The sequence below is a fragment of the Anastrepha obliqua genome, chromosome 1, assembly GCF_027943255.1.
Source record: "Anastrepha obliqua isolate idAnaObli1 chromosome 1, idAnaObli1_1.0, whole genome shotgun sequence".
In the NCBI taxonomy this organism is placed as follows: domain Eukaryota; kingdom Metazoa; phylum Arthropoda; class Insecta; order Diptera; family Tephritidae; genus Anastrepha; species Anastrepha obliqua.
The window spans coordinates 45,412,415-45,439,247 of NC_072892.1; the positions used below are offsets into that span (position 1 = coordinate 45,412,415).

The following is a 26,833-nucleotide window of genomic DNA, read 5'->3' on the forward strand; positions in this document are numbered from 1 at the left end:
AAAAAAATTACATTTTCAGAAGTAAAAAAGTTTGTGTAAAAACTTGAAAATAATTAAAAATAGATACAGATAAGATAGATATGGCCGTTGATATGCTTCAAGCATTCGCTATTTATAAATAGGGAGTTAACAAGTCAACTCTGTTTTTGCTTTTGTAGCAGCATAAACATTTCCGCCTCATTAAACTAGCCTTGTCTAGTGTACCGTAACCCAACCCCAATCTATCGTCGCAATTCTTAATCGCTTAAGCTGTTATCGCGCCAATCAAAAAGAAGAAGAAGAATTTCCATCATTCCAGCCGCCGCTCTAACATTTCAATACCACTTTTGTAAAACAATTTATCTTTTGCCTTAAAATAGGCCTCAGTTTCAACGATAACCTCTTCATTCGAGCGAATTTTCTTACTGGCAAGCATTTTTTTGGGTCCACGAACAGCCAGTAGTCGCTGGGAGCCAAATCTGATCAATTCATGTAGTTTTGCCATTGTTTTGATTGACTTGTGACTCGGTGCGAGGTCTTGATGAAACAAAAGCAGTGATCAAGCGCGGCACAAACTTTGAACAGCTGCAATATAAAGCCAAAACGTTTTTTTGATATCTTTACGATGTCAGCTAACTCACGCAACTTCACTTTTCAGTCATTTAAAACGATTTTGTGGATTTTTTGATGTTTTCTGATGTTACCGCCTCATTTGGACGGGAAGTCAGCAAACCATCGTTTTATTGTTGTTTCTGAAGGAGCGGAGTCCCCATAACACTTTTCAAGTCATTGCCTAGCTTGAACGGTATTTTTTCTCATCAATATTCCCATCATTGGCATAATAACTCCACGAACTAATGAATGCAATATCATGAAATTTTAACAGCTATCCTTTTAAGATTAGTACTAACTGAAACAGAGGTGAATGCAATAAAACGAATGCCATCTATGTGTCAGACCCGGGACTTTCAGCCCATGTGTTAAAAGCAGAAAGTGCACGTTAAATAGGAACATTACAAGCATAATTTGTTTTGAACTTATTTAGATAGAAAGGATGAACGTTACGAAGCATTCTGCGAGATGAAAGAGAGAAATGGTCAATCTACTACTTTCCAAATACTTGAAAATGGGATAAATCATCAGAATACTTTAATGATCTTAGTAGAAATTTTAGAAACACACATTCAATTAGTCGTGACTTGTGACACCATATAATCGCTTTTTCTACATCTGCTTGAAGTGTACATGCATTAGTAGTTGAGTTAATTATAACTGAAAACATTTTAAAATCGTCAGTCTACCACAGAAAATGAGCAAATGAAAAACAATTTGCTTATGTCGTTGATAAATAACACAAATGGTAGGAGACCTAAAGCACTATTTCATGCACCCTTCCTCCAAACATACCGGTCAAACGGCATAACTTGTAAACTCTCTTAATGTATTTTTATACAAATTCAGTAAGTCTTCTGGTACTACTAGGTGCTAGCTATTACTTTGTTGTTGTTGTAGCAGCCGGATTGGCACGTTCTTGGCCAGATATAAATCTGCGTCATTCAGATATCGTAGAACCGACTGTCGTGGGAATAAAATAGTATTGAACTTTGATGTGACTGCTACTCTCTCACCAACCTTCTTAAGGCTGACTAATGGCGTAATCCGTGATATCAGGTCAGTCCATAAGTTCGTGCGTTTTTTAAAGCCGGTTTTAAAATTAATAAAAACGATGTTTGAAGTATTTATTAATCAATAATATATTTTCCTTCATTATTTACAATGTCTTCGCAACGTTTAGGCAAATTTTTAATTCCCTGCTGAAAAAAGTTTTTGTCCTTGGAGCCAAAATACGCTTCGATATCTCTTTTTATAGCTTCTTTTGAGGAGTAGTTCTTGTTACTCATATGGAATTGAAGTCCACGGAAAAGGTGATAATCACATGGTGCAATATCCGGAGAGTATGGTGGATGCGGCATTAGCTCCCATCCGAGCGCGTTCAGCTTGCCTAATGTTTTTGCCTTGCGGTATGAGGTCTTGCGTTGTCGTGGTGAAACAAAACTTTGCGCCTATTCACTAAAGACGGTCGATTTTTGTTAAGTGCCTCATTCAGGTTTGATAGCTGATGGGTATAATAATCAGCAGTTATCGTCTGGTTTGGTTCCAGAAGTTCATAATAAACAATACCGGCCATATCCCACCAAATAGACAAGATAATCTTCTTGGGACGAAGGCCATCTCTCGGGGTCGGTTCTGGTGTTTCATCTTTATCTAACCATTGGCGTTTGCGAACAGGATTGTTGTCAGGCACCCATTTTTCTTCACCAGTAACAATACGTTTCAAAAAACTTTCATTTTCAAGCCGTTGCAGCAGCTGAGAACACACATTCACTCTCTGCTGAAGGTTAGCGACGGAAAGTCTGTGCGGAACCCATTTTCTCAGCTTTGAAACCTTTCCCAACTAAACCAGGTGCCTGTGAACTGTTCCATGCGATGAATTTAACCTCTGAGCTATCATATCGACTGTCAAATTGCGCTCAGCTTCCACGAGTTCGAGCAAGGCGTCGGAGTTAAAGACTTCAGGACGACCAGCGCGCGGGGCATCCTCCATGTCGCAGTTACCACTTCGGAATTTTGAAAACCACTTTTGCGCAGTTCTTACACTCACGGTATTCTCTCCGTGTTTATTCCTGCAACAGCAGTTGTTTGCACTTTTACAACTTTTATAAAAAAAAAAATACAAAATATGCTTCTTATACGCGTTCGAAGATTCCATTTTATTTTTTAACAACACGTACTTCTATCCGCGATTAAAATCACTTGTTGAATGCACAATATATCAAAGAAAATATAAATAGTTCCGTTATATTCCGCGAATAATTTTTTGTAAGCAAAAATCGTACAAAAGTGAAATTATGAGTAAAATACGCACGAATTTGTGGACTGACCTGATATTAATCGACTACCTGGGAAGACGGCCATCCCTTCTTATTGCAAAGTGTGTATCAAGTATTGTTGAGGTAACTCCACGAACAGTCGAATGTACAGAAATAATAATAATTAATTTTTTTGTGTGAACGGTGCAAGTCACTTGATGTTATTTTGCTGATCGATCCCATTAATTTTAAAATTAGTAAGGGCAAATGGAAATGTATATTCCACCTTTTGCAGAATTTGATGGTGTAACTCCTATTTTCCAAAATATGTCTAAATGGCTAAATAAATTCCGCTCATCTCTTGATGCCATTGAATTTGTAATACGATTTTCTTGAATAGCTTTTCAAGCATCCTCCAATCTTTCAAATGTTGCATAACTATTACATAGTAACATTTTCTCTCTTTCAATCGGTTGGTTCACTATTTTTTGGTGTTTGTTGGTGCTCTATTTCCCAAAGGCATAACTTTCTAAATTTTTCTGTACATTAGAAGCTTGCTCTAAGAAAAGTTGATTGTTTTATTTATTCATTTATGGAAAAATATTTATTTTCTCATCAATATCTACTTGGTTCCCTTCAATCCTCGAAGAACTTATTCTTGCTGAGACCTTGAGATCTTCTTAAGTTTGTCGTAATCATGTAATTATGTAACGATTAACCAAACACTGTTCACTAAACACATCTAACTCAAGAAGAGAGAGTTAAGTCAAAGCTGTTCTAAAAGATTTTAAGAATGGCCGTCTTTTTGGACCAGATTTGTGGTTTATTTGCAAAAATTATTATTACTTACAATTTCCGATATAACTTACAACTTTTTTTTAACTAATCTTTAGATTGGAAGAATTTAATTGCCCCTCTAAGTGTGTTGGGAACCCCTATCGAGTGTGTCTCGGGCCACTAGACTATGATTATACTGCATCAGGCACACCGCATTGCAAAATTATAAATGCAACACCATTTTTTTTTTTTGCTTATAGTTTCATACTACAACAAAAATCATAGCGCAAACTTCCAACTTTGTACAAAAGTTTTCAAAATTTCATCAAAATTAAAATTTTTCTAGAGCGCGTACTTTGTGTGGGGCCTAGCACCGTCAACAAAAAAATTGCCAAACATCAAAATTTGAAATTTTTATGAAAATTTGTTGAATTTAAAATTAATTAATTAATTAAAACTTTGTAATGCGTTGCGTTGCTATTATTGTGAGGACAGATATACATATGTACAGCCGTTGAAAACATAAGAACGATACCCAGTTCTCTTCATTTGAAAATGTTTCCGATAAAATCACTTAAATGTTTTGCATATTAGGATTTTTTCAGTATTTTTATCTAAGAAAAACATAAATTTCTTTACTTCATATACAAAAATTAATACAATTTCAAAATCATTCAAGAAAAATACATAAATAAGAACAAAGTAAACGAATAGTAAAATCATAAAAAATGCAGGCGAAAAGGAAAATTATAGATTAACCCTTTGGGGACGGAGCCGTTGAATGTTATAAAAACTAAGGCCTTATTTAACACAAGAAAAAAATTTCATAAAATAAAACACGGATTTCTCTTCTACTTGGCGAAGTATGTCCTCATCTTCTGTGTTATCAGATTCAAAATAATATTCGTCAGAACCGTCACTATCCAACGTATCATCTCTATATCGCTTAGCCATCGTGCGTAGGATAAAATATAAAACAAGTCTGCTGGTTCCTTTGGCAGTGACACTGAGCGACTGAATCGAAGAGCTGAAATTCGTTCTGACTCTACCGTCGTCTCACATCGTAAGTTTATATAATATTACAAGGAAGATAAGACTTCATCGCTATTGGCCCCTAATGTCTTTGAATGGAAACGTGACTCTATTACCTATACCTATGCGTATCTTATCGCTCAGAATGACAGCCTTGCAGCTACGAACTAATTTGGGCGGCTATATGCCGACACGGGTTCCCAAAGCGTTAATATTTTGTTGAAAAGCCTTTGTCCATAACATTATTAAACCTCTACAGTGTTCAACAGGAATGGCTTCCCATGATGCCTTGGACTTTTCAAATAACTGATCCAAATTACTAATATTCTGCGTACTGAGTGAGTTTTTTACGTCGTTCCAAATAGGTTCCGTCGGATTTAAGTCGGCACTCGAAGGTATCCAATCTAGAACAGTGATCAAATTGTCTTCGAAAAACTTTTTTGTCCCACGAGAAATGTGCTTCGGTTCATTATCTTGTTGAAATTTCCAAATAACCGGTAAATTCTCTTGCGCATAAGGTAGCATTACATTTTGAAGTATCTGAACGTACCCGTAATACGATGGATTGGCTCGACAGCAGACCTTCGAACTTGGGGTCGAATGATGCACGTTTTGGCCGCCGCACGTACTTCCTGCCATCTGGACCAACTCTATTGAATTTCTTTTCATCACTTAATAAAAACTAACGCCCCTGATTTTGAGTCCAGGATATGTACTCTCGAGCAAACTCAATTCGGCGGTATCGTTGCGACGCTGTTACCAATGGCTTCTTCCGTGCTAATCGACCGTGAAGCCCTAATTCTTCCAATCGAAGTTACTTTCGTTTTTGGCTTGGTGAACAAAAATTGCTCAAAGGATATCAGCAGCACTCTTCCTGGGTAGGATTCCAGGATCCAGATTTGAAAATCTAACGATCATCCTATCAATCTGGCTAGTAACCGTTCGCGCTTTATTTTTTTCTGGGAACGTTTTCTGCTGTTTTACACTCCCGAAAATATTTCAAAACTTTTAAAACCATCGTTTTTGAAACGTTTAATTGTGTTGAAATTGCACTGCAGGATAATTCGTTCTTTTGCAAATCTATGACTGCTTTTCGAAGAGCTGGGGCGCAATTTTCCCCTTTTTTGCATTAAAAGAATCGTTACAACTAAAGTATAGTGGACAGCACTCCAATATTCCAGACACTTTATTTTTTACTTACTTACCAGTTACTTTATAAAACAGAATATAATTCACAAAATTTTGGCCGAAGACCTAATCGTTCTTAAGTATATTTCTCACAAATACCTATATCAGTGCTCCTACTCAAACGGAACCCAATCTTACGCGCTCCATTGCTTGTCTGTTTGTATACTGCAGCTATATAGTTCACTAGTGTCAAATATGATTGACGTACGACGCAATTGTCAAAAATTAAGCCGCCTTATTTAAAACCTTCGGTTGGGCACTCGGGTCTGGCCTTTGTTTCGTCCTGTTCGAGAATGCTTTTTAAAAGATTATATCCATAAATAAGTAGAAAATAAAATTAAAGTAAACTACCTAGAAACTCAAATCTTTACCAATACAGGGTCCCCACTCGAAGTGTAACCAATTAAAATGGCCATAAATTTAATTTGGAAAATTAATTTTATTCAATTCAAAGTAAAAAATGTCTGAAAATAATACAAAATTAAGAATCAATTTTCTTCTGCTCGATATGACCATTTTTGCCTTGACTATGGTCTTGAGACAGTGCAGAAACGAATCGTAAGCTGCTCGAATGTGACTTGCAGGTATTTTGGCCCACTCGCAGACAATGACTTTTTTCAGCGACTCGAGACTGGTGTATCTTTTAGTTCGGACCTTGCTCTCCAAAATGATCCAAAGAGAATAATCCATCGGATTCGCGTCTGGTGAATTTGACAGCCATTGAGTGGACGTTATGAATTTCGGAACGTTGTGTTTTAGCCAATCTTGGTTCACTCGAGGCTTTGTGAGACGGTGCCGAGTCCTGTGGAAACACCCATTGTCTGCCATGCAAATTTTTGTCTGCCCACGGCTTCAATGCAACCTGCAGAATACTTTCCCGATAATATTTACCTTGACGCCAGGCTAGATGAAAACGAGCGCCCATCTGCGGTTACAGCGACCCAAACCATTACTTGTGGCGGGTGCTACCTCCTGGCGGCCAATCGATGACTTAAATTCTCGTATGATCATTCGGTCAAATAAACCCTATCGTTTGGGAGTTTACGAATTGCTCCATTTGAAAAATTTTCTTGTCAGAAAACACAATGTTCGGAACACGGAACTTGACCGTTTTCGGCCAAGCGAAGCAACTCCTTCGCTCTCTCAAGTTTGACTTGTTGCTGCTTTGGTGTTAGATCATGCCCCTTTTGGATCTAGTAAGGCTTGACTTTGTGATCATTTTTCCGTATGCGGCTGATGATATGGTCAGATATATTCAGTTCTTCCGCCATTTGATTGACACTTCGTCGCGGATTTCGCTCAAGTCGCTTCACTTTTGAACCATTTCACGTGACGTTGCAGTCTTTTGATGGCCACCTCCATGATGTTTCGAGATGCTCCCAGTATCATTGTAGCGAGTAATAGTGCGATAAACAAAAACTTTATTTACTTTAAGGTGCTCGAGCTCACGAACAATTGCTGGTTGTGATTTTCCAGCCAAATATAATGCAATCGCAGTATTACGTTTGAAATCCATTACTGATTTTCTTCTTTCGCGTTTACTTTCGCCAAAATGCTTCTGCGCGCTTGTAAACAATACTCTGGACTATCATTTAGTCGATTAACAGACAGCGGATGCCCGTGCATTAGCTGCGCGAGCGTTCTAAAATTGGTTACACTTCGAGTGCCGGACCCTGTAATAGAAAGATGTTATATTCAGTTCAGAAATACGTTAAAAATGTAAAAGTCAATCAATCAAGGACCTGGGTGCCTAACAGAGGGTTAAAAATTCTCCTATAGGATGATTAATTTTGCGCCACCTTATATATGAGCTTACGCTATTGCAAACTTAGTGTTAAGATTATCTGAAGAAGTATAAAATAGATTTTATATAAAAACATGTGAAGTATTTTTGACTCAAATTTAAGTTGTTTTAACTGTTGCGAAACCACATCGAGTGAGGAAAAAACATTTAAACAAGTTCTTAAATGATTTCTAAATGTTGTAAATATTTTAATGAAAACATCGTGTTAACTTGCCTTCCATTAATTGCGAAGGCTAGCTCCACCTGCTGGCAGCTGAAACGCAACTTCAACATTTACATAAACCGCATTTTTATTATGATTTATTTTACTGTATTTTAACCAACTTTTGTGACTAATCGCACGTTCATTTGGCTTCAATTTACGCGCCACTCTGCAAAAATGTACTACACATTATATCTGCCTTAAATGTACTTAGATAAATATATAAATAAACTTATTTTTAACATTTTTTTTTTTTTTAATTTTTGAACTTGATTTTGCAGCTGTTTATAACAAAACAAAATTCCAGCAAAAAATTCTCGCAAACTAATGAAATTCATAAGCCCCAAAATAATCTTTATTACATGAAATTTATCCATAAGAAAAGATCGAAAGAGTTAAGGATTGTTTTAATATGTATTTTTTGATATTTTTCTCTCTTTTTTGGATACGGATGCATTTTGTTGCACGATTTCCATAACGAAAAAAAAAAACAAAATGAAATAAAATAACATAATAATTTAAATATGCATAAATATTAAACTTAAAACAAAAAACTCGACGGTAAATCGCATATGCAACATTCTCCCCTAATTATGTACGACGCATGCGCGCACAGTTGATGCGTTCGAAGCGCGGCAAATACGACGACGCTGATGTCAAACGTAAGAACAGCAACTCAGACAAGGAAGATGAGGGACTGGAACGTGGCGCTGGCGCCACCACTTCTATCACCAGTGGCTGCACTCCCACCACCACCACCATCGCTGTCGTCACACAAAACATGAATCCCGATATGTCACATCGACAACGCAAACACAACAACAATAATAATAATTTAAAAAATACTAATAAACATGGCTGTGATGTGAGCAAGGATGGCGCTGATTCAGATAATAGCAGTTATCATGAAAACGATATCTTCCTCAATGATGTGAATGGCGGTGTTGGTGTTGGTGGTGTTGGCCTTGGTGATACCACAAAAATATCCACCTTCCATAGCAGTCCCGCACTGTCAGCGTCCGTGCTTTCGAATCAAACTGAACAAACGAATTGTGATGAATTTACTAATAGTCCAAATAAGATTAATTTTAAGGCAAATAATGATAGCGGTGACGATGAAGGCATTGACGATGATATTGCGACCGTCGATAGTGGTCATGGTGGCACACCGATACATAATAAACATGGAAAACAACAAATACGAGCAGGTAGTGTTGATGAGCCGACGGCCATGGTGCGTTCAGCATCTGCTTCAGCTGTCGTTATGTTGCACAACAACAACAATAAGCATGGAATCATTACAGGCACCAGTAATAGTATAACTAGTTTAAATAGCCTAAGTCTCAACGCGAATGGTGGCGGCAATGGCGACGTAGTGGCTACGGTAGGCGTAGGCGGTGGCGTCGTCGGAGGACAGCCGAATGGCGAATTGAAGCAACTCGGTGGCAGCAAAAAGAGGGTTAGAGTCGATTAAAATGCCATTACTAAGCAAACAAACAAAAAATAAAAACGTACAGCAAAAATAATCTCATCACCAACCAACAACCCACGTACACGAACAATCCATAAATAATCGATTACATTCATTTGTAAAACTATTCACCAAACATTTTATTGTCATAAAGTTCATTGTTGCCGTCATTTTTTTATATCCTAATTTTCTGTTAGCCATCAATCAAGTCGAACCCAATACCCACCCATTCCAATAAATGTTTTGCACTGTTTTAGTTGTTAACCTCGCCCCGAACAATCTCCCCTAACATACAATTAAGTACTTACATACATACAAACATACATTACTAAGGTGCTTATTATTGTTATTTTTATGTGTTAAAAATTTTATGTTTTCTTGTGTCAACCCCAAAATATTCTGGCACTTTAAAAATCTTAAAGCCATTAAAAACTAACGCATGATGGCGCTGGGGCATTACGATCATTAAGGGGGGAGCTGGTCTAGAATTTTGAAAAAATCGAAAAATTTTTTTTTGTCTTAATAGGTGCTTTAGGGTCTTAGAAATAATATACCAAATGAGGGATGCCAGCAAAAATGTCTAAATGCCCAAATTTTTCATTCGACGGCAGTGCCTCGCAGGTATGCCCCGAACGCTACTTACAACTTTAAACGCGTTTTTCTCGAAATCACTTTTTTTAAACTGGCCGAAGACATAACTCGAACAAATCTTTACCGATTCTTACGAAATTTTGACAATACATTCGAAATACCTTTCTCCGGAGACGTATGTACGTAGGATTTTTTATTTATATTACATAGTTTTTTTTTTAATCAACAATTTTATGTCGTTCTTTATAGTGAAAATTGTAAATTTTTGTTCAAACGTGCACCATTTCGCGAAAAAACAAAATATCGAAAAAATCCTACGTACGTCTCTTTCTGTTGTTATATAGAAACTAAAAAAATTTTATTTTTTGATCCAGGACAAAAATTAAGGAGTTTACGTCTTCGGCAATGGACCCACTAGAAAAAAAGGCGCCTTAGGAGAACTGCTGGACAGCGGCCATTTTGAAATTAATTCAGACGAAAAATTTTGTATTTGTACCATGAAAGCTATATTATTAAACCTATTTCACAGATTTTCGATTGATTCCTTTGTTGAGTCAAAATAAATTCATAAAATATGCCCATTTTTTGCGCTCTAGACCAGCTTCCCCCCTTAAAGCAGCGGTAAAGAGGGGTTTTTGTGTTTTTGCATTCGCCCATTTTAGAAGCAGTGCTCGTGCTTTAGGCATTTTTACGGCCTTAAGCAAAACGCGTTTTTACTGTGGCTTTAATTGCATGCAAAATGGTTGGTTATGAAGCTATTAAGCTAAAGGAGCGAGTTGAAGCGTTGCAAAATCTAAAAAAAAATGTATATAAAATTAAAATATAATAATAATATATATATATATATACATATATACTAGGCCGGGTCGATTTGTGGGGAGGCAAAAAAATCGACCCAAATTGGGGGACATCAGAATTCGTTTTAGAGGTATGGTTCCTTCGGCAAAGTTTTTTATTTTTATCCCTAAAATACGATTTTCACAGAGCAATGAGCGATTTTTAAATCGACCCGCCCTAATAATATACATACGTATATATATACATTTATACATATTATTATTTTTTTAATGCTTCAGCTAACAATGCATTCGTGAACTCTTAAAAACATTACGACTTGGCGTTTTCTATTTGTAAATCACTAGATTGCGTATTTTTAACCCACGCATTGGCAACTATTTCGATAGTCACATTTGCTCTTAATGAGTCTGGCTAAACCCACAAACATTTTTTATAAAGCGTTTTTCAGTAAGAGCGCTTCAACTTTTTTTTTGAATAAAACACAAACGGTTTGACTTTTTTAACTAATTTTTTTTTATTATCGAGTTTGAACATATACATTTAAGTATGAAATTCGATTTCTTTTGCATGACCACCGCGTGCACGTTTTACGAAGTCCAATCGTTGAACCCAATTTTCGACCACTCTTTTGCATAAATCGGCCGAAATTCCAGCAATTTCGCGTTCAATATTGGCTCTGAGCTCACAAATCGTCGCCGGCTTGTTACTGTAGACCAATGACTTTACATAACCTCAAAGAAAATAGTCTAGAGGCGCCAAATCACACGAGCGCGGCGGTCATTCGACCGGTCCATTTCTGGAAATAATGCGCTCATCGAACTTACTCTTCAACAAATCAATTGTAGCGTGTGCTGTGTGGCTTGTGGCCCTGTCCTGTTGAAACCACATGTCGTCTAAGTCCATACCATTCAATTGCGGCCAAAAATAATCGTTTATCATATCGCGGTATCGATTTCCATTCACAGTAACGTGGCGATCGTTCTCATCAACGAAAAAATAAGGGCCAATTACGCCGCCGGCATGTAAACCGCACCAAACAGTGATTTTTTCGGGATGCAACAGTGCCTCATGAATCACGTGTGGATTGCTTTCTGCACAGTAACGCATATTTTGCTTGTTGACAAAGCCATTGAGCCAAAAGTGAGCTTCATCACTGAAGATGATTTTTTGGAAAAAATCTGGATCTGGTAGCAGCAACAGAACGATTATTTTCATAAAAAATTTGCACGATTTGCAATCGTTGCTCAAGTGTGTAGCGTTCCATGATGAAATGTATACTAATGAAGTTTACAAATGACAAGCGAAAAATAAAAAATATTGCGTCGTTCGCCCTCCCTACCGGAAAAAAGTTGAAGCGCACCTATTGAAAAACGCTTTAGAAACCTTTGCTTTTCGGCTTTTCCAGTTTTGTGGGTCTTCTTTCTTGCATTTGTCCCGTTTCGCTGGGGATCAGCTCTCCTAGTTCATACAAATCGTCAGACTTCCTCGGCGCCGTAACAATGTCTAAAACTTTTTTCGGCATATGGGATTGAGGCTACCGAAAACGGTAATTTTTTGATAAAAATTAGGACGAAAAACAAATACAGAATATTTAAAATTTTTTAGTCCCTCTGACTTTAGCATATATTAGATGAAGTAGAAAGTTTTCAGTGTTTTTTTTTGTGTTATTTGCAGAATGAAATTGTAGCTATAATGAGCAATCTTTGTGCAAATAGTTCCTATGAAGTTTCTAACTAATATCCAATTCCTAAACATTGCAATAATCGCTCACATGCCGGCCTGAATGGACAATCTCCTTGATTTTAACATTATTTTCGAAAATTGATCTGCCAGACTGGAATCACTGGAACCACCGCTTTGCTGTTGCACTCGATATTTTATTAAGTCCATAAAAACACACATTTTTTGGTCACTTGCTTCAAATTTCCAACTTAGTCTTAGTGATACTGATGAATGTATCGAATTTTCTCTTTTTCTACCTTTACTTTGAAATGCTGTAATACACAGCTGACTTCACCAAATACAAAACTGTCAAAGAACTTATTTTGAAGTTTAATATCACCTTTAAATCGCCGTATATTATAACCCAATGCAGTGTATACATAATAAGAATGGCTGGCTAAAGACATATTATAAATATCTCATATGGGTAGATACATCGAAAGAATTTGCCCAGAATCATTTTTTCTCAGAAACCAAATTTATTCTGTGAGCTGGAAAGCTTTTTGCACAATTCACATATTCCACTAGGCGTTGACTTCTACCCATATTTGTACAGTTGCGGATATAAAAATACAGACACCTAGAGTATTGTAGTTTTCTCTGTATTATTTGTTGATATGCGAATGTTTAGCCATTTTTTAGTTAATATCTATATAAAATAGCTTACTAAAACCCATGATTAGATATAAATATTCTTTACATATTTAGGAAAACATGGACAATTCGCATATTTTGCGTTTTAAATAGAACATTTTTGTTAACTATCCTCAAAATTTGATCAAAGATTATCTGAGTTAGCATCAAACTATCCCGCTTAGCCTTCACTATATAATGACGTTTGCTGTCGCTGCTCTCAGTGTCAACTGTTCAACACTGTAATAAGAATCGCTCCCCGAGACCATTTGGTTACCACTTAATCTAATTGCGTGTCGAACACTCGTCGCTATAGCGCATACGTTTAACATATGAACGGCATCAAGGAGTTCACATTTGATTTGAGCTAAGAAAATTATTTATTTCCCAATCAATTGTAGTACAATTTTAATGTATAGTAGTTTGGACCAATGAAGACGTTTTGGCGCATTTTCAGCGTTTTGAACTCTTCGGCGAATTGTTCTCTTTTAAGTTTCGATAGTATATTAGATTTTGTACTTAAAGTGGGAATACAATTTTCGTCTTACACTTTCGTGTTTTTTTTCTAATTCGGCACTATTTAAATTAAACTGCACTTTAGAACCACTTTTCCAAAAGCACACACACTTTATGATTTTGCATGTATTTGTACTAAAAATATAGCCTAGTTAGCACCTGAGTCCCTTGCCTGCTAGATGTTATGCCCTTTTATATGGATTTAGATCACCTATACCGTGTTATGTCCTCCACTGTGTGTGATCTCTCGAAAAAGCGTTCAGTTAACCAGTATAAACATTTTTTATACCCCATGCACTGGCATTTCGGTAATGTAACTTTTTTTAAATAACGGTATAGATTTATCCATGACCATCTGCCTGTCTATCCATGCAAGCGGTAACCCAAAAAAAAAAAAATTAAATATCTCAACAATACTTGCCACATATGTTCCTTTTGGTAGGCGTTCCACGAGGTAGGCTGCCAAAAAAAAGTTCACGCTTTCCTTCTTTATAGTGATAATTCGAAAAAGTGATATTTCAATAAATAAGAAACAACATAAATTCCTCAAAAATACTCATCTAATGAAATAGAAACTAATAGTTTAATTTTCTATATTTTAAATGCTTCTTTTCGGAAGATGTGCACATCTCAAAAGTTCTAAACCAAAACGAGCAGCAACCACGCCATCCTTATACATAACTGAAATATGTTATTTCTAAGATTGGAAGAGCAATAATCCACCAAATTTGTATTTATTCATATTTAACCCGTTGAGTGCCATACTCACTGTGCTGGCTTTGTACGCTTCACCTTGTGTTCAAAAAGTATTCGGAATTTTTGAGTAAAACGAAAATGTAATTTTAGATACTTTTTAAACAGTTATGCACAGTTATATGTATGCATAGCGAATTTCAAAAGCGATTATCTCTTCTGGCACTGTACTGAAAAAAGATTTTATGATACCAAGAAAAGCGACACTTTATAAGGCAGTGTACAACAAAAATTCTACATATTTGATCTTTTTTTTGTTAATTTTTTTCTTTGCCTTTTTTTGTTTTGCTTTGTAAACTAATAAATTTTAAATTGAGTAAACTTTGAATTTTTTTTTCCTGAAAATCTTCTGGAAAGTTATGGTTTCTCATTTCCCCTTTTTTTTGGGGTCGGGAAATTAATGTCGAACAATTATTATTTTTTCGTTCTAATGGTTTTTCATTTCCCCTTTTTTTTGGGGTCGGGAAATTAATGTCGAACAATTATTATTTTTTCGTTCTAATGGTTTTTCATTGAAATAATGTATTTGTACTGTTTTTAGGCTGAGAAGTCCATTTTTTGGTATATATTTCATTTTCCAAATTATGCTAAACTTTGTGTCAAAAATCATTCACATCGCAAATAATATTGTTTTAGAGAAAAAATGACTTAATGTTAAAAAAAAAATTTAATCAAATGATTTATAAGAAAAATAGCATTTTTATAGGAAGAGTTATTTTTTATTACAAACTAAATTTTTTATTTAGCTAAAATTTATTATTCTAGATGTTATTTATTAATCTAAAATTTGGTATGAAAGTACAAAAAAGTTGCGAAAAAAATTATAAAAATTAAATCCAGAGGAATTCAGGAACAAAGCACAGTTGATCGAATTTTACTAAATTTTTCCTGTACACAAGATAATATATTAGTAAACAAAATAATATTGTAGTAAAGGCTAAAACTTGTTTTGGGATTTTGGTATGGGAGGTGTAAAATTTCATTTACTTTTGGTGACATTTAAAACGGGGGCATAAAAACCTGCATTTTGTTTGGCTGTGTCATTGATCAAAGAATAATACAGAACCTAGAATTCACAACTAATTACAACAATTTCATCTGGTGATGAAAAATATATGTATATACATATATACATGGCAGCAATCAACGTGTTAATCATATATATACATATATATATATATATATATATATATATATAAAGGGTTTTTCAATAAGGGCGGGTAGATGTTGAAATGGAATAAAATAGCGTTTGCTGTGTGGCACGTAGCGCCGTCCTGCTGGAACCACATGTCATCTAGGTCCATATGGTTCAATATGGGCCATAAGAAATTGGAAGGGCCACCACGTCTACCGAAAAATGGGCGCAATGCGCGCAACGTTTGCGTTAATGAACACTCATTTTGATAATAAAGTTTTATCATTTGAACGTGCTGTTCAATCGTGTAACTTGCCATGATGATTTGGCATAAACAAAAGATTTGACAGATATCACCAAAACAAAATGGCTGCCACAGGGCGCCAAAATCGACCCGCGCCAATTGAAAAACCCTTTATATAAACCAGTGAACAGAAATATTTATATGTATATACATATATAATTGGCGCGTACACCATTTTTGGTGGCCGAGCTCATTCCTCCTCTTATTTATGGCTTGCGTCTTGATATGGTTCCACAAATGGTAGGACCTACAGTTTCAAGCCGACTCCGAACGGCAGATATTTCTTTATGAGGAGCTTTTCATGGCAGAAATACGCTCGAAGGTTTGCCATTGCCTGCCGATTGGCGACCGCTATTAGAAAAAAACGTTTTCTTCATTTTGGTTCGTTCTCTCTGAATTCCGAATGGTAGTCAAAAATCACATTTTTTCGTGACTATAGTGGCCTTGCAGTTAAATATAAATGAATGCAGATTGAAGCAGTGGTTAAGTGCAAGCTTAGCGCTGCTTTTTTACTACCATTCTTAATGATTTTTCGATATGTGATCCCTGGACTTCTATAGAGACAGTTAAAAACTACCTGCTATTGATTGGCACCGAACACTGACACTGTGGTGATTCCCGCAACGAATGTCTAAACCATTTGGGCTACTAAATTTTTTCAATTTGCCTTAAAAACACTAAAAATTCGCAACCTGTTTCGCATGAAAACTGTGAAAATGAAGGAAAACAAAACATTACAAACATGAAAATTACAAATTTTCGAAACATTTTAAATTAATATTTTTTTTTGTGGTTATTTTGGATATTTCACTGTGTCTTAACAAAAATTGTTTCGGATTGCTCATTCCAACTCATTAAATTCTGATCACTGTTTTTTTTTTTTAATTTCATGCATGCAACTGGCCATAAAGCATCCATAATTCGCCTTAAAAATAAACAAACAAACAAAAATGACTTTTATAAATTTCAATTTTTTGACTAAATTGCTCCTTTTTTTTCTAAGAAAAAGTCGTCAAAAAGTGAAGATTATTTTAGAAGTTGGTTTGTTTAATTTATTGTTAATGCGAATTAACACAACACACGAACACACACTCGCTCGTTCCGTACCTATGCAAGTCATTGCTTTGCCAGCGCCTATTTTTTTTGTTGTTTGTAAAGCCACCTTTCACGTCGTCGTGCTCAAAAAACCCCCCGAAAACAGTCGGCGACAGTGATTCGCTAATCAAATACCGGCTGTAGTGCTCATACGCTCGTAATGCATTAATTGTTTCTAACTCGTTCGGCCTCCTAACGCTGCGCCCGCGCTGTAGATCGTTTATGAAGTGATCGTTTTTCACATTTTATTTTCTGTGCTTTTTATATCTTTTCTGTAATCAAATTAATATTTTTATTTCAGCGTTTAATTCCTGTTATTTAATTATCTTTGCTTTAATTAAGTTATTTGTATTATGAATTACTAAATTAATTGTATATTTTTGTAAAAATTGTAAAATAGCAAAATTGTGTTTGCGTGAAAGCAAAAGTTCATTTGAAGAGAGGGTGAGCTGCAGGTGAGTTACGATAAAACATTGCCGTAATCGGTATTTTGCTTGGCCACTGCACAACTGGTTAACTGGTTTAGTTGAAGAATGTAGAAAAAACCGTTACTTTTTATTTCAATTGGTCTACAAAAATTGTATTCCATACGCAGAGCCTTTTTAATATATGTTTTGGTATCGGTATGTTGGTAGAAAATAAGCCATGGGGTTACGAAATTTTTGCCAGAAAAGTTATGGCGATTTTAAAAAAGTTCCCAGGCCAGAGAGGCCTATAGGACCATTTGGTTTTTAATGAATAAAACGTCAAATTATTATACTAACTGAATTTAACTTACTTCAAAATTTTATAGTACCGTAAACCCAGGCGGGCCAATAAATGTGTTTAATCTTTTTTTTTTATTTTTTTATTTTTTTTTTTTTTGTAAGTAGGATTCACTTCGTAAGTAGAATTCTAAAGTTATTGTGGTGGTGGTAGAGCGTGAAGCGGCCTGCTGCACTGTATGCGTTTAAATGTATCTCGAATGTGTCAGGGGAACCCCATTAGGAAACTTACAGTGCACGGCTTAAACCTATTCTTCCAAAAAAAAAGAAATTATATCATTATTTGAGGGTTTTTGAACACCGACAATTTTTCTTTTTTTTTTTAATTTGAAATAAATTAAATATTTATAGTGGTTACTCAAATAATTTTGTTTAAAAAGTACGTTTTTTCTGAAAATTTTCAAATTAAAAAAAATTTCTCAAAATATTGAACGAATTAATTAAAATTTCTCAATCATTTTTATTTCAAAAGTATATTTTTCCTGAAAAATCAGAAAACCAGTTAAAAAATATTGAAAACTGACAAACAATTTTTTTTATAATAATATTTTTATTTAAAAAGTACATTTTATTGTTTGAAAAGTTTCAACTGGAAAAAAATCAAAATTTGTGTAAAAATTTAAATAAATTAATTTTATATTTATTCATGAAAGCTTAGTAATTGACAAGAAAAAAATTCTTCATTTTTTGTCAAATATGTTCGTTTAAAATATATTTTAGTTTTCCTAAGAAATTAAATTAAAAAAAAAACAGATATTTCGGTTAAAAATATTAAAAACAGACCAACAATTTTTTTATGTCTCAAATATTTTTATTTAAAAAGTATATATTTTTTAGACAAAGTCAAAATTGAAAACAAAAAAATTCGAAATTTGTATAAATTAAATAAAATTAGTAGTATATTTCTTTCTGAAAACTTAATAAATAATTAGCAAGAAAAATTTCCTACATTTTTGATTAAAGTAAATAAAAAAATTTTCTCAAACATTTACGTTTAAAAAGTATATTGTCCTCAAAAATCAAAGTGAATTTTAAAAAAACCTAAGATTTTTCAGTTAAAAAATATTCAAAACTAACAGAGACACCTCAGTTATTTTCATTTAAAAATTTTAATTTAAATTACATAAATTTAATATCTTCCTGAAAACTTAATATGTCGCAAACGAAAATTTCAAAAATTTTGGACAATAAAATAAAATTGTTTCTCAAATATTTTCGTTTAAGAAGTGCATTTTTCCTGAAAAATCACTTGAATTGAATTTAAAAGAAAACCTGCGAATTTCAATTAAAAAATATTGAAAATTGACAACCAATTTGGTTTTTTTTTTATCTGCTTATAAAAGTTTAAACTGGAAAAAAATAATAAATTAAATAAAACTTTTTCTCGAATATTTTTATTTCAACAATGTATGTATGTTTTCCTGTAAACATAATAGTTGAGAAAAAATATTCACACACTTTTTAAATTAAATAAAAATTTCCTTTTAAATGTTTAATTCCTCTTAAATCTTTATTTGAATAGTACATTTTTCCCGAAAAGTTATAAATAGAGATCGGATTTTTATGCAAATTGAATATTTTATTATGATGAGTTTCTACCTAGGTGAGAACTTCATGTGATGTTAAACAAAAATATGCACTTGCATAAGAATCCGATGTCTAGTTATAAATTTGCAAAAAAAACTGTTATTATTTAAATGCACATACATATTTAATTCTTTCTCAAATACTTTAATTTAAAAATTATATTTTTCTAAAAAAAAATGCAATTTTAAAATGAACACGAGAAATCTCACTTCAAAAATTTTGAAAACTAACATTTTTTTCGTCAAATTATATGCAAATTGAATGTGATAGTTTCTCAATTTTCTGAGAAATTCAAAAGTAGAAAACAAAATTTCGAAATTTTGGTATTAAATTGAATCAATTTTTTTCTCAAATATTTTTATTTTAATAGTGCATATTTTGCTGGAAACTTAATAATTGGCAAAAAAATCCACAATTTTTGAACAAAAGTATATTTTTTTCTGAAAAAATCAAAAACTGAAATTTTTTCATATTCGAAAAATAACGTACAAGTTGAATATAAATGTTTCTTAAATATTTTTATTTAAAAACCTTGTTTGGTGAAAAATTCAAAGCAAAAAAAAATTTCGAAAATTTTGAAATTTCTAATATTTTTCCAAATAAGTATCCAAAAAAAAAACATTTCGTAATTTTTGAAATTTCAAATATTTTTTTTGTTTGGATATTTCGCTGAAAAATTAAAAACTTGCAAAACGGTTATTTTTGAATCTGCCATAATTTGACATTTCAAAAGCAAAAAAAAAAAAAAAAAACAAACAAACAAATAAATACTACTGAAAAAATATCGAATTTGTCTCGCTCATAAACCGGTAGTTATTCATGGGATATGAACACCGAAGTACTTAAATAAGTTCAGTAAAGTAACCAGTCTACCAGCTTATGCCTCACAACGCAAACTTTTATAGTTGGGGCCATTATCATATATGGTTTTAAGGATTTTTTTTCGGATAGGAGGCCGAATTGTGAATATGCGCTCTGAACTGCCTCAAAATACTGAAATTTAGGTATATCACAATAATATACAGAGGTGGTCACAATGATAGCACAGTTGCATTTTACAAAGTTTTTTTTTAACTAATATATAAATGTTCGATATTTTTTTTAAGTACATATATGGAAGAAAATTCATAATATTGTTAGAAAAAAATGTGTCAAATATCAATTTGATTTTTGAGCTATCATACTTTAAATTAGCACAATAGACACTAAATGATAGAACAGATTTTAAAATTGGCTTCCCAGAATGTTTCTAAAAATGTTTTTAAAAAAGATTGCAATTATTATGAAACTTTGTTGAATTTTTCTTTAATTCTGTGCAGAATATTAAACTTTAACTTATATGAGTTGTTATAGTAATATAACTTATCTTTTTATAAAAACAAAAAAAAAATATAAAAAAAGTAAAACATAAATATCTCCTAAATAAGGAGAAACCAAAAAAAAAAATGTTTTTTAAATAAGAAAAATATTTTTTAAATTAGAAAAATATTTTTTAAATAAGAAAAATATGTTTTAAATAAAAAAAATTAAATAAGAAAAAAATATAATACATTAATAAAAAACTAAAAAAAATTTACAAAAATATAACATATTAATAAAAAACTAAAATTTAACTAAAAAATTTTTTAAAATAAAAATATATAAAAAATAGTCAAAACTGTTGCTGAGCTATTATTGTGGCCTCCGCTGTATATACTGAAAATCCTGAATAGTAAGAAAGTAAAACAAGCTCTAACGGCTTCAGCATGCTGAAATTTTTCGTTGAGGTACTTGAAGAATAATAAATTTTGCTTTAAAGAACTGTTTCCAATTATGATGGCCAAATATCATTTCTCTAAATTGCTTAAGCTTTTGTTTTAAACAATTTTTTTTTATTTCAATAGGAAGATGATATTGCAATATACGCAAGTATATTTGCTTGCTTTCTAATTTAGCCAATTATTGTAATAATTTAAGCATGCCCCATGCTGCCGAAGTGATAATTCTCCGGGCTCCAACTGCCGTGCGAGCTGTAGACTTAAAAATAAATCGCTGAACTTTTGCTTTCACTGCAAGCTCTGTACATTTTTATTGTATTCGTTACTCATTTTGTTTATAAATACCACTTTTATTCAACTATTTATGATTAATTTGTTTTAAAATTCATTAAGTCAGTCAGTCATTAGAGTCCTCTATTGTTTTCTCATCACATCACCATATCTATTTTAATAGTGTTAAAACTGCTCCAACTTACATGTACAGCCTTGTTTTTTTTTTTGTCCTTGTATATTTCACCACAAAATAAAAAAAGTATTGTATTATTTGTTGTATACCAACTACCAAGCGACGACTCACTCCTAATCACAAAAACACAAACTCGCTCGTGTATTGTAATCTCTTCTAATGGCTCGCTTTCGTGTATTCTAATTTCACGCTCAACAGTTGGAACGCTCCGCCAGCTTGGTGCAGGATCCCGAAAGCGGTGTTGTACGCAAGAATGCAAAGAAGAGTGCCACGCACATCACCATGCGCATACTAATGCAGGCTTTCACAATGACCTTCCTAGCCGAATGGGGTGATCGTTCGCAACTCACCACCATCATTTTGGCTGCCAGCAAGGTAAGTCGATTTTGTTTTACGCTCGTCGACAAAAAAAAAAAAAAAAATGCACGCACGCACCTCTTGTGATTGCAAATTCTGACGTTTAATTTTTTTAATTTAATTTCAAATATTTTTCATTAAAAATGGAGCTAATTTTTTAACAAAAGCCAGGCGAAGCAGAGGTACAAACTTTGTTCGAAATTCTGAAAAATTCACCATATTTTCATTAAAATTTTAAACTTTGTAATGAGAATTTTTAGAAAACGCTTGGGTATGCAGTTGTTCAGTCCATTTAATTTTCAACAAAAATAAAGTTCATTATAAAAGCTGTATTTATCAGAGATTCTAACTTTGCTTTTGGTTCGAAAAGGTGATTTTTTAAAAGACAAGACAGATAAAACATCTACTTAATATCTATTTTTCAAATAACGGCCGCGGAAAGCACTGCACTAAAGAAAAAAGTACAATTATTAAAAAATGCTTGACGAGGGCAAAACCTTCGCCGAAATAAGTCGGTTACTGGGCTGCTCAAACAAAATGATTAGTAATGAAATGATATTGAATAGAAATTTGTCCAGAAAGTAGAGTCTCGTGGACGAAAAGCTATTAAGTCGCCATTACTCGCCAAGCGATTAGTTAGACAGAGCCAGAAGGAGCGATTCAAGGCAGCAGTGGAGCTTAAAAAGGACCTAAATATTGCTGCATCTGTTGAAACCATTCGCACTCGACTGAGAGAAAATAATTTGAACGCTTATAGTGCGAGAAAAGTTCCGCTTTTGACCATTAAACACGCAGCTAAACGCATGAAATTTGCTAAGCAACACTCCAATTGGCCAGTGGAAAAGTGGAGAAACATATTGTGGACAGATGAAAGCAAAATCGTGTTGTATGGAGGTACTGGTTCTCGTAGTTATGTTAGGAGACGACCAAATGAAGTATATAGACCGATGTACACGAAAAAAAACCATTAAACAGCATTGAGATATGGGCGTGCTTTTCCTATTATGGAGTAGGTCCGATTCATTGGATTAGAATGATCATGGATCAGCACGTCTACGCCGATATCCTGCAAAATGTAATGCTATGAGTCTTCCAGCAGGACAATGACGCCAAGCACACGAGCAAAAAGGCTAAAAAATGGTTTGGGGACAACACCATCAACGTCATGGAATGGCCACACAGTCTCCAGATCTCAACCCAATTGAGAATTTGTGGACTGATGTTAAAAAGGCAGTTTACGCTTACGATCCAACTAGTAATGTGGCCCTTTGGATGGTTATATAAAGTTGGGAGAGAATTCCGATTACCAGATGCCAGCAATTAGTGGATTCTATGCCAAGGCGCTGACCGGCCGTAATTGCCTATAAAGGATATTCAACAAAGTTTTAACACACTATTTAAATAGCATAGTTATGGATTAAAAGTCCTTTTGTTTTACATTTTTAAGTTAATTTTTTGTTTTCGCCATTGTGATTGAAACAGTGTTATTTTTGTTACCGCCTTATTTTGACCGAAATAACTTATTAAGTGAATATATGCCAGAAATATGGGGTCTCTTCTTATTAAAAATATGTTGATAGATTAATTAATTAAGTAAATCTATTTTATGTTAAAAAAATTGAGTTTTTTTCAAACTTTTTAAAGTTTGAATTTCGCAACACCCTATGGTGCTATTATTTTTACCGCAGCTGTACATAGCTTTTATTAAATTAAATTAAATAGGCTACAAAACTGTACGCTCAAACGTTTTCTAAAAAATGCCGCTGAAAAAGTTGGAAATTTTAATGAAAATTTGCTGATTTCTCAATTTCGAACGATGTTTGGAACTTCGATTCTCCTATGGCGTTTGTTAACAAATGTTTGCTTTAATAAAACTAAATTGGGAAAACTTAATGCTCAAATTTATAATAATCACAAGTGATGCGTGAGTTTTTCTATTTTTTTTTTTTTTTTTTTATTATTTGATTTTCACATATTTTTTCTCCGTGCAATTACAGAATGTTTACGGTGTGATTACTGGCGGTATTATTGGCCACTCCATCTGTACCGGCTTGGCTGTGATCGGTGGGCGCATGGTGGCTGCTAAAATTTCTGTGCGCACTGTTACCATACTCGGTGGCATTGTGTTTGTGGGATTTGCAGTGTACGCTTTAATTGTAAAACCAGACGATATTTAAAGTGCAACTTATTGAAAAGGAACTATATTTGAAACGAATGGACGACGGTCAATGGAAAATGAAGAAGCATAGCAAATAATCTACTTTAGTTTCATATTAACAAACCAATTCTATATATTTTTTAAAGTGCTCAAAGTGATTTACAGTTAGTTACGTATACAGTATACTTTTTCTGCGATTTCAATCTTTCACAACTAAAGTGCCTTTCTTTTGCTATTTTGCAATTATGTTATAAATGAAGTTCACAAAAACAAAAACGAAAACAAAAAATAAATGCGAAAGCAATAAGCAACCATGACATTTTCAGTTGGTTTAAATAAATATTTCGAACATTTTTCCCCCAATTTTCAATGGCTGCAAAACTCTTCTACGATGCACTTAAAAATATACGAGTATAAATACTAGTTTCTTTTTGCCAAAATTACTTAATGTACCAGTCTGTGTTTTGTTTTGTAAAGCGAGAAGCTGAAATAAGCTCAGCGTGTCATAAGAATTATGCCATTTTTGCAACAAAGAAAAAGCTAAAAATCGCTGAGCATAAACGACCAAATGCTATCCATATAAATAGTTTTGAACGAATTTGAATGTATTGATAAAAAGGAAAAACAAAACGAAAACAAAAAACAATACCAAATTACACCAAAATGCAAACTTTGTTATATATGTATGTATTGTGTTTATTGTAATGCGTAAAAATAAAAAGTGAAGCACACTAAAAACCAGACAACTACTATACATAGTTAAAAAATAAAATAGAAAAATAAAAATCAGAAATTATTAAGCAAAACAGAAAACATAAAAAACGTGTTACTCTTTTATTTTTTTGGAAATTAAAGCCTTTTTTGTTATTAAATTATCGAAAATCATATTAGTTAGATATATACGTAAATATTAAATAATATTTTTCTTTTTCTTTTGTCTTTTTTTTTATAATTTTAAAGGTAATGTGTAAAAAATATTTATTATTTATAATTTGTGTCAACTTAACGGGCAAGCACACACCCACACATTTTACTTTTGTGTCATTGGATCGCGATAGATGCCAGTAAACAATATCGCCTTGGCACTATAGTCATAAATGAGGAACAGGAATGGATGATTACATTCAAATTTCGTTGGCTCAAGCGGTCGTGCTGAGCGGAAACTGAAGAGTACTGTGCCAGCTGAGGCGGTGCTGCCCTCTTCGTCCACCTTTATTTTGGCCACATGCTTGGCGTCACCGAATTGCAGGCTATTGGACGAGAAATCGCCTAGATCAGCTTCCTTTTCAAAGAGCGAACTGATGCCGATTTCGCGTAAGATCTACGGAGTAGAGAAGAAAGAGTTGGAATGATTTATATTGAATATGCATACATATGTAAAATATTATATATAGTTTTGAGAAAAAGAAATTCATTACATAAACTATTTCATGATCGATCCTTAGCGCCTGGGCGATGCTACGTTAGTAGTCGGCCAATTTCGAATGTTTCTGTGAATTTATCGAAATTTTCGACATTATCTTTAACATCAATAATGCCCGAATGAGATCGACGAAACCATAATCGCACCTAATTAGCTGTTACAGTATCGACATCATTAACGGCCTGGCTTGCATTTTCATCTTTATCAAAGAAAAATTGTAAAATTTACCGAATTTACTCTTTGTTGACTTCCATTGTTAACACCCTGTAACTCACAACTGAATGGAATAAACAGGAAACGAAATCTACATAATAATAGAACCTAAGATGCATATTAAAAAAGGTTCGCCGAATGGAGAACTGGCAAAGGATAGAGAGAATTTTTTGTAATTTATCACTACATGGCGACTCAATACAAGTAAAAATACCAAGTTTCAGACAAATTTGTTTGGACAATTCGGAAATATCAACAACTGCAACCTCACGCGTTCTACACCAAAAATACCCTCATCTATACACACCTTATACGCGCCTTATTTGCAAAACATGCGGAACTGCCCTCTAAACCACACACTCTGCGGTACACTAATCACCCACCGAGGGCGGTTAGCAAAAAATTCTTTATCAATGAACTAGCTTCTTTACGGAGAGATAATACTCCAAACGCCGTTTGTAGGGCCAAGTTCTCCGAATCAATCGCATACTATAAATTTAACGGCTGGCAATTGGTTTTTACTGACGGGTCAAAAGGATCCCACACTTCTTACACAATCGTAAAGGAAAATCAGGACTTTATGACGTACGGCCTTCTATTTTCATTCTGCTAATTTTTCAGCGCTGAAGCAACCGCTATATTACAAGTCAGCCGTTCAATACTGCGCCAAAAGCAAGGGTAAACACATACTTTGCTTCGACAGCTTGTCCTGCTTCCAAGCCATCCAAAACCACAACAAGTTAAGCAAAATCTTCGACTGTATTAAAAACATACTCATTTCCCATCGGAGCAGCATCAAAATTTTGTGGACACCTGGGCATTCCAGCATCCAGGGTAACACACTGGCAGATAAGTACAATTACCAAGAACATTTCCGTTACACCAACAGTCACATCCGAAGTCATGCTACCCAGCGACATATATCGACTTATTCATGAACCGAGGCAAACAAAGTTACTTTGTGAATGGTCGTATTGTAAACACGATTGATCGTACATTAACCCCAAGCGTACAAAATCTGCCTATCCATCATCGGTAACCACCAACCAAATTACGCCATACACACGGCTCCGTATTGGGCATACCATAATAACTAGCGCTCACCTATTACAGGGTAATAGATCCAACACCTGCCCCTTCTGCCAAGCCACAGCCAGTGTGAATCACCTACTTTTATCCTGCCCAGAACTTGTTTCTCAAAGGCATCACCACGTCAGCAACAGAGATAAGCTTCAACT

The 26,833-nt window shown here is 34.0% G+C and overlaps 2 protein-coding genes across 4 annotated transcripts in view; one reads left to right on the top strand and one right to left on the bottom strand.

Moving 5' to 3' along the window:
- The window catches only part of LOC129251847 (transmembrane protein 165), a 37,063-nt gene extending 12,566 nt beyond the window's left edge, over positions 1 to 24,497 (top strand). Inside the window, exons 3-6 of one of the 3 annotated variants that reach the window (XM_054890864.1) lie at positions 8,469 to 9,060; positions 9,157 to 9,311; positions 21,643 to 21,819; positions 23,799 to 24,497. In XM_054890864.1, coding sequence (XP_054746839.1) covers positions 8,469 to 9,060; positions 9,157 to 9,311; positions 21,643 to 21,819; positions 23,799 to 23,978 — 1,104 coding nt within the window. In that variant the 3' untranslated portion in view covers positions 23,979 to 24,497. Of the gene's footprint in view, positions 1 to 8,468; positions 9,312 to 21,642; positions 21,820 to 23,798 lie in introns of all 3 variants that reach the window. The other 2 variants (XM_054890863.1, XM_054890865.1) reach the window with 2 other exon arrangements.
- A 292-nt stretch (positions 24,498 to 24,789) lies between these two features.
- LOC129251883 (serine protease inhibitor 88Ea) overlaps positions 24,790 to 26,833 on the bottom strand; it is a 34,055-nt gene continuing 32,011 nt past the window's right edge. Inside the window, exon 3 of the mRNA XM_054890867.1 lies at positions 24,790 to 25,280. Within this exon, the coding sequence (XP_054746842.1) occupies positions 24,990 to 25,280 (291 nt within the window). The 3' untranslated portion in view covers positions 24,790 to 24,989. The remainder of the gene's footprint in view (positions 25,281 to 26,833) is intronic.